The sequence below is a fragment of the Peromyscus eremicus genome, chromosome 16_21 (assembly GCF_949786415.1).
Source record: "Peromyscus eremicus chromosome 16_21, PerEre_H2_v1, whole genome shotgun sequence".
Classification (NCBI taxonomy): domain Eukaryota; kingdom Metazoa; phylum Chordata; class Mammalia; order Rodentia; family Cricetidae; genus Peromyscus; species Peromyscus eremicus.
Genome location: NC_081432.1, coordinates 4,261,736 through 4,277,581, shown reverse-complemented (window position 1 = coordinate 4,277,581; position 15,846 = coordinate 4,261,736). Strand labels below are relative to the sequence as shown.

The window sequence follows — 15,846 nt, the reverse complement described above, 5'->3', positions numbered from 1 at the left end:
ACTCAGGGCCTCATGCATGCTAGGCAAACACTACCTACTGAACTACATTTCCAGCCAGTTAATTCTTAGGTCAATGATCAGGACATTCAGACAAGACTTGGGAATGGTCAGCTTATTGGAATCTTTCTGTTATTTTAAAATAATTCCCATGTACTTTGTGCAGAAATGAACTCATTCTGAATCATGAGGCCCAGATGCTGTACGCAGACAATGAGATTGTTCCACAAAGGCGTACTGTCCATACCACCCACGGTGGGCATCAGAACTGTTTCCATTATTTGCATCTCAGAGGGCTTTCCTTTCACAGCTATTTGCAGAATCAGACCAGTAGCCAAGGCAAAGAGGTGACACAGGTGTGAACAGTGATTATATCAAAGAAGCTTTAGTTCTCAAGGCAGAAGAAGTGTCATTAGTCTCCTGCTGCTGATGACCTTCATTCTCACAAGCATTTTGTCTCCTGAGCTGTGAGAGGGAGGCATGTGGCCTGCATCTGAGAGGAAGCAGGAACAACTCTACTGTAAGATGGAGCACGGGAGGCTGGGGAGATAGCTCAGCAGGTAAAGTTGTGACCAGGTAAAAGAAGCCGTTGTGGTGGCTTGTGGCTATGGTCCCAGCAGTGGTGGGTGGAGACAGAAGGATCCTGGAGTGTGCTGACTGATCATTCTAGCCAATCGGTGAGCTCCAGGTTCAGTGAGAGACCCTTGTAGCTGGACTTTCTTTGGATCACCAGCTCCTGAGTAATGACATGGAGACTTCTTATTAATTATGAAAGCTTGGCCTTGTTCCCAACTTGCTCTTAAAACTTAAGTTAACCATTTATATTAATCTGTTTTGCCATGTGGCTCATTACCTCTCCTCAGTACCGTATGTCCGACTTCCTCTGCAACTTCCTCTGTGTCTGGCAAATCCCCCACCTCTCAGACCTCCCCCCCAGTTCCTTCTCTCTCTGGAAGTCCCACCTATCCTCTCTTGCCTAGCTGTTGGCCATTCAGCTCTTTACTAAACCAATCAGAAGGTGCCTTAGGCAGGTGAGGTAAAACAGAGACATCTTCACACAGTGTGATCAAATACACCACAACATTTCCTCCTTTTTGTCTAAATAAAAAGGAAAGGGTTTTAACTCTAACATAGTAAAACTATAAACAGTAAGAACAATTAATCAGGTAAAAATTACATTCATAATGTCCAGTCCATTTGTATTTGGCAGATTCAGGGACATTACTCTATTATCTATCCTATCTTGGTGAGTCCAAAGTTTTATATCTAAACCACTTCTATCATAACTTGTATTACTAACCTAAAAATACCTTTTTAGACCTTAAAACATTTTCTTAGATAAACAACTTAAGCTTTTATGTTTCTCAGCCTTATAAACTTTACATCTCTTTTGTAAGTTTCTTTTCTGAATTTGGTAACAAGGAAAACTGTAAAACTATAACTGTCTAGTCTTCAACCTCGTCAGAGACCTGAGAAGGATAAGGTATTACCTGAGTTAACAGGAAGTGCAGAGCAAACAACTTTGAAAACTGTGGAAAGTTTTCAAAGAGACAGCTAGCTGCCTGGACAATCACCCAAGGTTCCTCTGCAATATTAGGGCCTCTGTCTTTGCCTTATAGGCCTAGAATAGCTGACAGACTTTTGTATGTAGCAGGAATTTTGAAGGACTGTCCTACCCTGTTTTGGCGAGTTGACTTCCTTTGTCTCCAATTTGGGTAGCATACTGTCAGCAGTTGAGGCAAGGGTAGTTTCTTGCCCGGTGGCTAGCTTTGCCACATTTAAAGCAAACTCCGTGTGGAGGTTCTTTGATGCCAGTCATCTTCTCTGAAGTAGATTGGCACTGCCAGGAGCAGACATAACTCACTGTCATGAAAAGCCTTATGTTCTCAAAACATCTTAAATGTCATATTCTATAGGTCTGTGTAGTGTTTGAAGACCACCTGTCTGTCTAAAATATACCTGTTTAACCTTGAAAACATGCATAACGTGACTTGATGGTTATGGATGACTAACTAGTAACTAGTAACTCGCAGTTCCTAGTTTTCCTAAGCAGTTTGTAGGACTAGCACTTTACATTTTACGTAATCTGCATAGGTACAGTACCTTAAATGAGTAGAAACATGTATACAGTATGTTATAATGAAATAACCGTAAATTTGTATCAATATACAGAAATCCATACCAATGTAAAATATTTGAGACTCGTGGTTTCAGTTTAAAAGTAGAATCAATAATCTACCCTTTTACCCTGTCATTCCTGTACCCCCCGTTTTTTTTTTTCACTAGATAAGAGAGAAGGAAGGATAGAGGAAAGTAAAAGAAATCCCATAATCTAACCTCCTTTGTTTAGTTTTCTCCCTGACCATTACCAATAACAACTTGTAACTAACTCCCCTAAACAATGACAAACATCCATAACCCACCGAACGACCAAAAACCACCCACCTCACCTCTTGGGAATGTGAGTGTCGTGTTCTTAAAATTACTTCCTGCTGTCTCAGGGTAATGGCATCTTTAGTGGACCCTGAGAAAATCTGGATAATGTTCAAGTCCTGGGAGAGCTAGCTGTATCATTTGTTGTCTAGTCTCTGTGTGATGGGAGAGTGCAGGGCTTAACTGAGGTCCTGGCTGGAATCGTCTGTGAGATTGGACCCTCTCAGCTACCTGCTTTGAAGTTGCTTGAGCAGTTTGGAGACCTCCAAGGTCGTTGCTCGAAATATCCATTATTCACTGCAGACAACTTAAACATTTTAAATGCCACCCTGACTGAAGAAATGGGCGTGATAAAAGGAAGATACCTGGCATCCCTCTCTGGCCTCCACATATTTTCCCACAGGCTTATATACCCATTTAGACACACAGACAGGACACATTCACTTCAGCTAGAAAGCTAATATAGGAAGATGTAGAGTGACTTCCTCAGGGGCTACTGCCAACTTGCTCTTGCTTAAGGCCCATATCTCACTGTTTTACAAAATTAACTCAGTCTAGAACTCTAGTCTTCTGACATTATAATAAAGTGGCATACCATATTCAAGATGTCTTAACTGAACATGACTCAGTCTCCTGGGTAGGAGAATTGCCATGAATTTGAGCCCAATCGGATATACATAGTGAGACCCCCATCTCAGAAACACATTTTGTGGTAGTAGTTGGCATGAGGATGTGTAGTTTGTTATTGTTTGTTTTATTTTGAGACAGGGTCTCTCTACATAGCCCTAACTGTCATGGAGTTCACTGTGTACACCAGGCTGGCCTCAAACCTCCAGAGACCCACCTGCATCTGCCTCCCGAGTGCTAGAGTTAAAAGCATGAGACATACAGTTTCTTTATGTGTCGGGAATGTTTGCCTGGGATACTGTGAATTGGAGTTTTGCAAGTGTGTATGGTTGGTGGATGCTGCTTCCTTTTCTCAGAAAAAAATTGCCATTCCAGACCTGAACAGCAGGTGTCACTGCAGCTCTGCTTCCTATGCCCAGCTCTTAGCTGGCCAGTTCTCAGTACAGCTCCCAAACCACTAAACTAAGGGATTATGGCAGTGTGGCACTGTAAGAGACTCTTCTTACGGGACCCCATTGGAAAACTGGGCATGGGCCTCAGTGCCTCCCTGTCTGTCCTTTCAGGTCTCTATTCTAATAGACTCCCTTGCCACATTCTGCCACATTCTGCATAACTGAACTGTAGCATGGGTTTGCCTTCCTTCACCTTTCAGCAGCTGTGTAGCAGCCAGTGTCGCTCTTCATATTTGTTTCAACATCAAAGGGGACAGCTCCTTTGACAATAAAGAAATCAGAAATGAAATTATGACCAGGTATCTTTTGGTATTGATGTGTATAGGTTCCGGTTTTCACGCTGGCCTGTGATTACAGGCATCCACCACTGTGCCCTGCCTGTACATCTTTTCTAAAACAGAACTTAAGGGCTGGAGATACGGCTTAGCGGTTAAGAGCACTGGCTGCTTGAAGAGGAAACAGGTTGGATTCTCAGCACTCACAGTTCACAACTGTTTAGAACTCCAGTTCCAGGGAATATAGCACCCTCTTCTGGCCTCTGAGAGCACTGCACACATGTGGTACACAAAGATATAAAGGCAAAACACTCATATACACAAAATCAAAATAAATCTTTTTTAAAGAAATAACTTAATGGTTATCCCTGTGTTACAGAAGAACAGAGCTGGTGATGGATTGGGTTACCCTGGAAAACCAGGCTTTCTGAACCTTCAGTGTACTTGTTTAGAAAGCATGATATCCCAGATCTGGTTAGTGCTGCTTTACATGGCGTCCTTATTTAATTATTTATAATGCCTTTTGCTGTAGCTTCTCTTTTTGGACAGCATATGGTCATTCTAAATTGCCTCCCAAGTGCGGTAAAGTTAAATAGGTTGTGAGTCTAGTCATAACAAAAAGTAAGCATTTTTAGCTTTAAGAATTCTGCCTTCCTGGAATTTTCAGAGTTAAGCACATGCAAAGTGAAGTGAAAGCACAAAGAGCATCCTGTGAACTGGAGCTTTCTGGTTCTGCTTGCTCTCTTGGTAATGGTTTCCAGATATCTCCATGCGGCTTCCTTGCAGCTTCGTGGGTCCCACCACAGAACTGCACCAGAGCTTGCCCTTGACGTTATTGAAGGCTGTGCACATGTCTCGACAGCCTTCAAAGAGCTGGATGTGGAGAACGGTGTTCTCAGTGGTTCGATAGCATTTGGGTTTTCGGTGGTGATCACCCTGGGCCAAGGGTATGCCTGGCATTGATATGAGCTGCCTTTTTGTTTCAGATGTCATCTGGGTGATTCTCAGTGTGGAGGTGGGTGGACTTTTAGGAGTAACGCAGCAGCTGTCATCTTTTGAGACGGAATTCAACACACAGCCACATCGCAAGGTAGAAGGAAACTTCAACCCGTTTGCCTCTCCCCAAAAGAGCCGACAATCAGATGAAAACAACTTAAAAGACCCTGGGGGTTCCGGGTTCGACTCGATCAGCAAAAATACATGGGCTCCTGCTCCTGACCAAACCGAGCAAGATCAGGATAGACTGTCACAGAACTCTGTAAATCTGTCCCCCAGCAGTCACGCAAACAACCTATCAGTAGTGACTTACAGTAAGGTAGGTGCCCTCGGAGAAGGGGCAGGTGGTGGGCCTTGGGATCCGTGATGCTCCTTCCTGGCAAACCTAGAATGCTAGACCACCCCTGCCCAGAGCAGACGTGGCGGCTGTCAATAGCATCGACACAAAAGCCTTCTCCTTCCCTGCGTGTCCTGTGGCTGCTGCTTCATCCACGTGTGTAGTTTACTTCTGTCTGCTCTGATTGGGTGTTGAAAACTGAGGCTCTTTACCTTTATTATTTTTAAAACTGACAAAACATCATTAGAAATGCTTTCAGGGCAGGTGTGTACTGAGCTTAGCGTCATCACAGCACCCGTCTGCCACGGGCTCCTGATGCCTTGTCTTGCTTTAGGTGGGTTTTTCCCTCTGAGTAAAAAGCCAGGCTCGATTATTTTCTCCTACAATGTTGTTGGCTTTGACTCTTCTGTCACATATCTCTTGCTGATGTTTTTTCTGTTTGCTTTGGCTCATGACTTCCTCCCCCACAGCCTAGAGTGGCTCTGAGGGATGTTTTGACTTTGCACATGTGGGAGATAAATAAGGGAAGTGATTGCAGTTTCACAGAGTCTGGTTGTCAGCAGTGTCTCCCACTGTTGAAGTGAGGGTGGCTCCTGACTGCTGGTTTGATCTGAGCCCACAGCTAGGGTTGTTGTCACGGCTCAGCCATGTGTGCACACTCCTCCCATGACTGCTAGAGCCTCCGTGTCCAGTACGGTCCCAAGTCTACCTGTGCTGAGAGCCGACATTCAACCTTGGGGTTTAAAATGCACTTGTGTGTTGGCAGTCAGGGTAGCCTGTTATAAGAGTGGTACTGTGTGATCAATCTCATAGGAGCAGCTTGGTTCACTTGAGAGCATGCAGATTTGTTGATTGATAGGGTAGTCATTGCAGAGACTGCATGTGGGCTGTTTATATATAAGAAAAGGAAATTGGCCAGTGACTTGCCTGATTAAGGAAAGATTCTACTTTCTGTTTTTGAGGGGCAGGATCCTCCTGTCTGCCTCCCAAGTATTGGGGTTGCAGGCCTGGTTCAAGGAAGCTAGCCAAGACTCCACATCTTAATATTCAAACAAATTTTCTTTTTCATTTTTATTTTTGAGATCTCATAGCCTAGATGAGCCTCAAACTTGCTCTATAGCTGAGGAGGATGACCTTGAACTTCATGTTTTCCAGTGTCTGCAAATGCCGAGCTCACAGACAGCCACCAAGCCTCCTTCCATGCTGTGCTGGGGATAGAAGGTCTCCTGCACACTAGGCAAGCACCCTACCAACTGAGCCACATCCTGAACCCAGAATGTTGTCTCTGCCCTCTCTCCCCTTAAATTAGACCCCTGCAGAGTCTCTGCCCATTATGACAGGTAGAGCAGCCGTCCCTGCCAAGTGTGCCTTGTTGTAGTGAAATGATGCAGCCGAGGTCAGTGGGAAGATGAGAGTTGGCAGAAGCAGCTCAGGCATCCATTGTTTTCAGGACAGGATGCTGTTTTCCCAGCTGGGCCTTATACTGAGCATGATTGTTCTTAGGATATTTCTGGCTAAGGAAGTAAAGTCATTTCTAGCTGTGGACTGTCTTCTTCAGGGATTGATGCGTCTTAACCAGTTCTAGTGGTTATTGACACATTCACAGGACAGGTAGAGGGCTGAGCCTCCTGCCAGCCTAAAATCCTGCTAGGCCCTGTTGCTTTTTAAGGGCTGCACAGTGGTGAAGACATTGAACGTATTTCATTGATGAGCTTATACAATTTTACTCCCCTCTCCCATTTAAAAGTAAGTTTTCAGGGCTGAAGAGATGGCTCAGTCATTAAGAGCACTGGCTGCTCTTGCAGAGGACCCAGCACCCACATGGCAACTCACAATCATCTGTAACTATAGTTCCAGGGGGTCCAGAACCTTCTTCTGACCTCCATAGGCACCAGGCATGCACATGGTACACACACATACACATACATTTGTTTACTTATTTATTTATTGGTTTTTTGGGACAGGGTTTCTCTGCAGCCCTGGCTGTCCTGGATCTCACTCTGTAGACGAGGCTGACCTTGAACTCAGAGATCTGTCTGCCTCTGTCTCCCAAGTGCTGGGATTAAAGGCTTGCATTAGCTTGCATGGCTTACACATAAATTTTTTAATCATTTTTCAAAAATACAAATAAGCTGGGTGGTGGTGGTGGCGGCGGCGGCGGCGGCGGCGGCGGCGGCGGCGCACGCCTTTATTCCCAGCACTCGGGAGGCAGAGCCAAGCGGATCTCTGTGAGTTCGAGGCCAGCCTGGTCTACAAAGTGAGATCCAGGACAGGCACCAAAACTACACAGAGAAACCCTGTCTGGGGGGGGGGGGGACGGGGGGGGGGACGATGGGACAAATACAAATAAAAGCAACTAGTGAGATGACTCAGTGAGGGAAGGGTCTAATAAACCTGAGACCCACATGGCGGAAGGAGTTTCACTGTAGTTGTCTTCTGACTTTCACAAGTGCACCATGTCGTGCACACACTAAATAATGTATTCATTAGAAAACAGCTTCCCAGTAGAGATTGTATCTAGGAAGACTTGGATAGAGTGGATGAATAATGTGAAGCTTGAATCTTTAGAGAAATTGGGGCCTCTGTTGTTTTTAATCCAAGCAAAATTTTACTCAGAAAACAATATGAAGCATCTGGCTAATTTTTCTGTGTCCAGCTAGATCTCTTGACTCCACCTCCTTTGGATGACACAGTGGTCAGTGAGTCATGACACACCTGCCCTCGGTAGGACAGTTCACTGTCCAGTTGGACCTGTGCCTACACCGTTTGCTGTGCATAGAGTGGGGAGCAATTCAGGGTCAAGTTTGGAGCGGTCAGCAGAACAGTCAGCTGTGTGATTCACAGTGGGGAAGCGAGTATTTGCAATAGGAGGTAGTGAAGTTGGCGTGAAGGGTAGGTATTCACAAAGGTAGGTGAGGTTTGGAAACCGAGATGGATACACAGCATGGACAGTGCTGTGGAGAGCTGTAAGTGCTGAGGTGTGGGTAATGGAGGCAGGGTCAGTTGTTCCTAGTGTTTCTCTTTGAAGAGGAGTGGTTGAAACAATCACAAATGGCTTTGAAAATATTGGTACTAAGGGATGAAGAGATGGCTTAGGGGTTGAGAGCAGTGACTGCTCTTCTAGAGGACCAGGTTCAAGTCTCAGCTCCCACATAGCAGCTCATGACCATCCTTAACTTCAGTCCCTGGAGATCTGACTCCCTCTTGTGGCCTCTGTAGGCACTGCATGCACATGGTGTACAGACAAAACACCTATACATATAACAATAAATTAATATATACATACACACACAAATATATATATGTGTATGTATGAGAAACTAAAATGGACACAAGTGGACATCTAGTGATGAGACTTAAAGGGCCATGTGTATGGCAGTGAGACACTTGGTGGTTCAAGTTTTTTGCTGCCAATCCTGACAAGTGAGTTCCATCCCAGGACCCACATACTAGAAGGATAGAACCAACTTCCATGTTGTTCTCTGACCGCCACATGTACACCATGTAATTTATTTTACTTTTCAATTTTTTTTTTATGTTTGGTTTTTTGAGACAGGGTTTCTATGTATAGTCCTGATTATCCTGGAACTTACTCTGTAGACCAGGCTGGCCTGAAACTCAAAGATCCGCCTGCCTCCCCTTTCCGAGTGCTGGGATTAAAGGCGTGAAAAGCATAGGTAAGGGGACTGGAGAAGATGGCTCAGTGGTTAAGAGCACTTGCTGCTCTTGTAGAGGGCTCCATATCGGGCAGCTCACACTTGCCTGTACCTCCAGTTCTAGGGGATCCAATACCCTCTTCTGTTCTTCTAGGACACTTGTACACATGTACACAGACATCATACTCAGATATGCATACGTGTACGTACACACACACACACACACACACACACAATTAAGTAAATAAAGCATAAGTATATAAATAAAACATTTATATTTGACTTGAGAACACAGGATTGGTTGGTGCTTGTAGTTATGAAGTGTGTCCAAGGCTGAGTGAGGAGACTACATTTGAGTTGTTCCTAAGAGCCCAGACATGCCGTTAGTTACTTTGCCTGTAGTTGAAAAAACAAAAGCTGAGGGGCTGGGTGCCTTGCCCAGTGTCACACAGAGCTAGAACTCCAGTGCAGTGACTCATGACTGAGAAGTCTCCGCCTCTAGGTTGGTGTGCTTGCTTCCCTAGTTCCTCTTTTGGCTGAATGAACTGTGTTGAGTGCACGCGTGGATTGAAGTGACTGTCAAGGCAGGAAAGCGGCAATGTTGACGTGTGACAAGACATTCTAATGTAAAGTAGCCTGACACACAAACCATGTGGTGTTTATACTGGATTAGCAGAAAGGGAGAATGAGGTCCTGGGGTCCCAGAGTAGAGAAGTGTCTGCAGTCTAGCAGGTGCCATCTTCAGCGCCTGATGGGCTGCTGTCGGGAACACTGAGTGGACAAGGAAGGGGAATTACCCAGGGAGATTCCCACCAGCCATGGAGGCTGGAGAAGAACAGGATGCTCTTGGGAGCTCATGCATGGTCTTTGTGGATGCTTTCCTGCTGCCTCTGAGCAGAGTTTAACTTGTTAAAATTAGGAGGACAGAGTGCAAAGATCTGTGGAGGCCCCTGCTCCGTGGGCGCTGGGTGATTATGTCAACAGAATCGCACATCTGTAAAGGGTTGGGAGCTGGAGACCCTGGAGCCCTTCCCTAGTGGCTGTGAACGAACAATCTTAAGCTCTTGATGCCCGATTCTCAAGGGGAATCTTTGGGTGGGAGAGTGTGCCCCAGCTGCATCTCACAACCCACAAAGGCTGACCCTCCCTGGGAAAGCTTCAAGGGAAACAGCAGGGGAGTGGAGACCGACCCGCTCCAAAGATTTTTAAAGCTGGGTCCTTGCTTTTGTCGGGAGTTGACTGGCCTCATTGTCAGCTCAGGTGTGGCTGATTTGTCCCATGTCCTGATGAGGATGAGAGCTGTTTCAGTGACTGTCACTGTGAAAGCAACAGAACCTGCATTCCTTGGGGTTACAGAAGACAGGATATACTCTGGACAGTGCATTCCTGCCCCATGATTCAGTTCTAGGGCCGAGGAACCTCTGTTTGGGCAGTTGGTTAGTGGAAAGTGTCCAGGAGTGTGGAGAAAGGGAAGGGAGTGGACTTATTAAAGTCAAAGAGGCCATCTTATGGCCAGGATTGATTTCCAAATGCTTTCTGAAGCCTTCCAGAACAGTTCAGACACAATAGTGACTCGGGACAGGTGGATTGAATGTGGGGCTGTGGACAACAGATTCTGGCTTCCATTCTGCAGGAAGGAGCCTTTGCGCCAGGCAGGCTGAGCCCAGGGTTTGATTTGTTACTTGGACTGTGGATATCTTGTTCTAGCCCTGGGAAGGAGCAGGCTGGTGTTTGTCATGTGCTCCTACCTCACACTGGATCACCGCCTGAGCCACTGTCATTACTTCCGCCAGGCCCTGGTTAGAGGGAGAACATAAAGTGTGTGTGTGTACACGTGTACACGAGGGCTTGTGCACCATAGTGCTTGTCTGGAGGTCAGAGGTCAACCTTCCAGCGTTGGTCTGTCTTCAACCATTTAGGCCCCAGGAATCAGACTGAAGTTGTCAGGCCTGGCAGTAAGCACCCTTACCTCATGAGCCTCCTGGCCTGCCTCTACCCAGGGCTGTCTTGTTGGCTAAAGCATAAAGAAGTTAATTTCTCTCAGATCAGGGTGCTGGAAGGATTGGGGTAAAATAAACCTTGTTTGTTTGTTTGTTTTATGGGGGTTGTTTTTTGGTTTTGAAGTAAGGTTTCTCTGTAACCCAGGCTGGCTTGGGCTGTCTACCTTCCTGAATCTGGGACTGCAGGCATGGGCCCCACGCCTGACTTTGCTCTTCCAGGGTTGCATGCAGAGTAGGCCAGCCCTCTGCTGCTGAGCAGCACTCTCCACCCTGGAAAAAGCTAATCTTTTACTCTATGGGATAAAGATGCAGTGGCTTCTGGGTCATCTTACCTGTTTTGAAGTGGCCACAGATTTAATGTAGTAAGCCTGGAGTAGTGATGCACACTTTTAATCCCTGCGCTCTGGAAGCAGAGGCAGGAAGATCTCTGTATATGCAAGACCAATCTGATCTACATAGCAAGTTCAAGGCCAGCCAAGGCTATGTAGAGAGACCCTACCTCAAAAAGAAAGAAAATTTAACATGGTAATAAGGGAGTGGCTGGGGGAGGTCCAGGTCTCAGTTTAATTAAAACCAAATTTAACAGTTTGACCAAAAATGGTTGTTGTCACCACCTGGACTAATGATTTCATGAGCTGCTAGAGGGCACCTCTGTAACTCCTGTCTAATTTTAGTAACCAAGATGTTCTAGAAAGCTATGAGTGCCATATTCTAGCTTCCCAACTGCATTTCAGATGGGCCAGGCAGCTACTGCTCCTGCCCTGCTAAACATCTCCTCCTGAGGAACCTCCTTGATCTCTTGGGTTCAGATTTTGTTGGTTCTTTTTTTATTTATTTTTATTTTGTAAGTGCATTGGTGTTTTGCCTGCATGTGTGTCTGTGTGAGTGTCTCACATCTCTAGAACTAGAGTTACAGATAGTTGTGAGCTACCATGTGGGTGCTGGGAATTGAACCCAGGTCCTCTGGAAGAGCAGTTAGTCCTCTTAACCCCAGAGCCATCTCTCCAGTCCCTAAAGTTTCTATCCTTGTGACAGAAACACCTGTAGTTCTTGGAGTCACAGAAGAACCTGTCCTACGTTCTGTGATGGTCCTTCAGAAGATATAGTCTGTGGTTTCAGTTTTCCCTGGACGTAATGCTTTAGAGTGAGGAGGGCAGCCGACCTCCTACTCTCGGCATGTTCCGTTCTGCAGAAGCTCCTAGAATTTTAGGCACAGATACAGCCAATCCAAATCCCAAGGAAGGAATGTGCCTGGTGGGTTCGAGGAATGAGATCAAGGGGGGTGAGCAGATGTGAAGTCAGAGAGCAGATATCAGATCCTGAGACCCCTGTGAAGCTTTTGTTCTGAGGGAAAGAACCACCCAAAGGCTTAGAGCCTGGAGAGATGTGTTTACCCTGTCACATGTGGAATACAGGACACAGTAGAGGCAGGTATACCATGGCAGCTAGAGTAGCACAGAGGAGGTAGAAGTGGACCCTCAAGAGTCTGTTGGTAGCTGGAGGGATGTCAGCGGAGTAGAGGATGATAGAGCAGTTTAGAAGGGTGGAGTGGACATACTGGAGTGAAGGGCTGTGGTAGAGCAGGGCTGTGGTCAGGAGTTGTGGAGATCTCTGTAAAACCCAAACAGAGGGGCAGGCAGCCTCACGTTGGAGTATGGGGGTGGGGCTGCACCTCTGGGCATTGTGCCCCATGGATGATGTCTAATCTTTAACAGGGTTACCACCTTCTAATGATGAGCTAACTTGCAGCTGTTGATACGTAAGAACAGCACCAATGTCTCTGGGGACAAAATCCTCCATCGTATGGAGAAGGTCTAGGACTAAACTCTGCTCTCAAATGTGTCCAGAGCATCATTGTTAGAGTTCTTCCTGCTTTCTTTGTGGTTCAGTACTTGAACCCAGGGCCTTGGGTGTGTTCTTCCTCCCAGCTGCCCTACTTTTTTTTTTTTCTTGGTTTGGTTTGGTGGTGATTGTCACTGTGTCTGATGGTTGTGAGCACCTGAACTCCTGGGCTCAAGCACTTGTCCTGCCTCAGCTGGCCAGGCTACCCTACCATGTCTGGCTTTTTGTTGTTGGAGACAAAGTTTCACTGTGTAGCCTGACTGGCCTGGAACTTGCTATTTACCAGGCTGTTCTCCACCTCATGCAGCTCCATCTACCTCAGCTGGGATTAGAGGTCTGCATCCATGATGCCTGCCCCTTCCCTAATGTTCTTAGTGATCTTTCTTTTAGATTTACTTATTTTTTTATTTTATATGTATGAGTGTTTTGCCTGAGTTTAAGTTTATGTCTGCCTGGTGCCTGAAGAGGTCAGAAAAAGAGCACTGGATCCCCTGACACTGGGATTAGAGATGGTTGTGAGCTGCCATGTGTATGCTAGGAATCGAACTTGGTTCCTTCTCAAGAGCAGCAAGTACTCGTAACAGCCGAGCCAGCTCTCTGACTCCTTAGTGCTCTTCCTAATACACACTACTCTATTACTTCCGTAGTTACAGGAGATAGAACAGTAGTTACCAGTGCCCGTCACACTCCCACAGCAGTTAATAGGAGGCCGTGGCCAGAGCCCAGTTTGAGTCCTGCACTCTAGATCACGTTGTGAAGAAGGCTGCTGGGGCGTAGAATCGGTTGTCTCCTCAGGCAGTCTGTGCACTTGTGTCGAGTGTGGAGACTCCCTCACTCACCTGTGGGAGCTGTAGAACCTGTGGCCGAGGAGGAAACAAGACCGAGCAGCAGCAAGGGACCCACCCATGCTCTGGCAGCCCAGCACATTCTGTACCAGAAAGCGCTTGACAGGAGATTCTGGGTTTGATGCTGTTACAATGACTCTATCTCCTGAAAACTCAGAAGAGCCAGTAAAGGCCTCTCCGCTCCACCGGTGTTTGCGTTGGCATGGGCTGTGTGTGCGTTTTAAAATAATTTAAGCAAACACTGTGGGCCTTAGAAATATCTTTTGTTATGTAGCATTGCTGATTGACTGAGGCTGAGCAGTATATCCAGGAACACTCCTTTGTACCTCCACAGTGCCAACGGTGCCCAGCTCCTCTGTTTGTCTTGGGGCTCTGGGCACTGTTTCAGGCTGCTCAGGCCAGGCAGACCTGCAGCAGAAACACCAGCTCATTTCATGTTGGTAGTTAAAACTCTCTTCTCCGAATTCAACATTTTAATTTCTGGTGGGGTTCTAAAGTCAGTGAACAAAAAGTGTGACTCACAGGTGAGAATCTGTTGGTGTAGGTGCTGACCTTTCAGCCCTGGTTCTCTAGCAGTCTGCACTGACTGGACTCCAGCAGGCTGTGCAAAGTGTGAGCATGGATTCTGCTGCCCGGGTGGCAGAAGTGGGCCTCCTCCTCTGCAGGGGCCTGAGGGACTCGGGCTTTTTGCTTGTGATGTGTTGCCTAAGAACCAGGTACAATCGTCTGCTTTACACAGATCATATTGATGTTGCTCAGTCGGTCATGAGTCTCCTCTGTGCTCAGTTGCTGCTAATCCCTGTCTCCAAAGGTGTTGGTTGATCACAGGTGTGCCTTGCTGTGGGAAGGGATGTGAGCCAGAAAAGAGAAAATAGGATTTGGGGAGATTGATTTTGTTTGTTAGTTTTTCTGTTTTTTTTTTTTTTTTCAGAAAATTTTATTTTAATGTGCTACAATAAATTTTTTTTAAGATTTTATTTATTTATTTATTATGTACACAGTGTTCTGTCTGCATGTATGACTGCAGGCCAGAAGAGGGCACCAGATCTCATTACAGATGGTCGTGAGCCACCATGTGGTTGCTGGGAATTGAACTCAGGACCTCTGGAAGATCAGTCAGTACTCTTAACCTCTGAGCCATCTCTCCAGCCCCGCTATGATAAATTTTTTAAAGATTTATTTATTTTTGACGTGTATGTGTTTGTATGTGTATGGCAGGTGTGTGCAGGTGCCCACACAGAAGAGGGCGTTATATCCTCTGGAACTTGAGTTATAGGCAGTTGTGAGCTGCCTGATGGGGATGTTGGGAACTGAATGAATACTGGTCCTCTAGGAGAGCAGGAAACATTTTCAACTGCTGAGCCATCTTTCCAGCTCCTCTTCCTTTCAAGTTTTTTAAAAAATGTTGAACATTTGTTTATTTGTGTATGAATGTGAGTGTGCATGCTGCGGCTCATGTAAAAGTCAGGGTGACTTGAAAATTGAACTGGTTGTCAAGCTTGGTGGTAAGGCCTTTGCCCACTGAGCATTTTTAAATTTTTGTTTGTTCTTATAGGTAGCCCGTGCTAGCCTAATCCTTCTGCTTCAGCCTCCTGCATGCAAGGATAGGATGTGATTGCACTCCAGTTGGCTTCTCTTGGTGGGTGGTAGGTGGATGGGTGGTGTGGTGGTGGTAGGTAAGATGCAGGGTCTTACTGTATCTCAGGGTGTCTGTTGCTGTGAAGAGACGCCATGACTATGGCAGCAATGTATAAAGGAAAACATTCAGTTGAGGTGGCTTACAATTCAGAGGTTTAGTCCATTATCATCATGGCAGGAAGCATGGCCGCATACAGGCAGACATTGTGCTGGAGAGGGAGCTGAGCGTTCTACATCTTGATCCTCAGGCAACAGGAAATAAACTGCCACTGCACATAGCTTGAACTTACGAGACCTCAAAGCCCACCCCCACGGTGACACACTTCCTCCACCAAGGCCACCCCTACTTCAACAAAGTCACACCTCCTAATAGTGCCACTCTCTTTGGTAGGCATATTCTTTCAAACCACCACACCCTGGTTGTCCTGAAACTAACAGAAATCTGCCTGCCTCTGCCTCCCAAATTGCTACAATTAAAGGCAATCACTCCCTTGCCCAGCCCACCTTTTTAAGATTGTGTGTGTGTGTGTGTGTGTGTGTGTGTGTGTGTGTGTGTGTTGGAGTTTATGTGCAGCCCTGTCTGTGTGGATTCTAGGAACCAAGTTTGAGTCCTCTGGAAGATTTGCAGATGCTCCTAACCACTGCACCAACTCTCCTGCCCTCCAGTTGACTTTTAAGTGCCCATAGGTGTTGGGGAAGAGAAAACCTTTACAATAGCGATGTCTTGATTGGTGGTGGTTGCGCACAC

At 46.2% G+C, this 15,846-nt stretch overlaps 1 protein-coding gene across 5 annotated transcripts in view; it reads left to right on the top strand.

Moving 5' to 3' along the window:
• Positions 1–15,846, top strand: part of Ilrun (inflammation and lipid regulator with UBA-like and NBR1-like domains) — a 76,002-nt gene that overhangs the window by 48,917 nt on the left and 11,239 nt on the right. Inside the window, exons 4-5 of one of the 5 annotated variants that reach the window (XM_059282448.1) lie at positions 4,771–5,099; positions 6,273–6,660. The exons of 1 other annotated variant lie outside the window; for it this stretch is intronic. In XM_059282448.1, the coding sequence (XP_059138431.1) occupies positions 4,771–5,099; positions 6,273–6,335 (392 nt within the window). In that variant the 3' untranslated portion in view covers positions 6,336–6,660. Of the gene's footprint in view, positions 1–4,770; positions 5,242–6,272; positions 6,661–15,846 lie in introns of those variants that run through there. 3 more of the 5 variants (XM_059282452.1, XM_059282450.1, XM_059282449.1) reach the window with 3 other exon arrangements.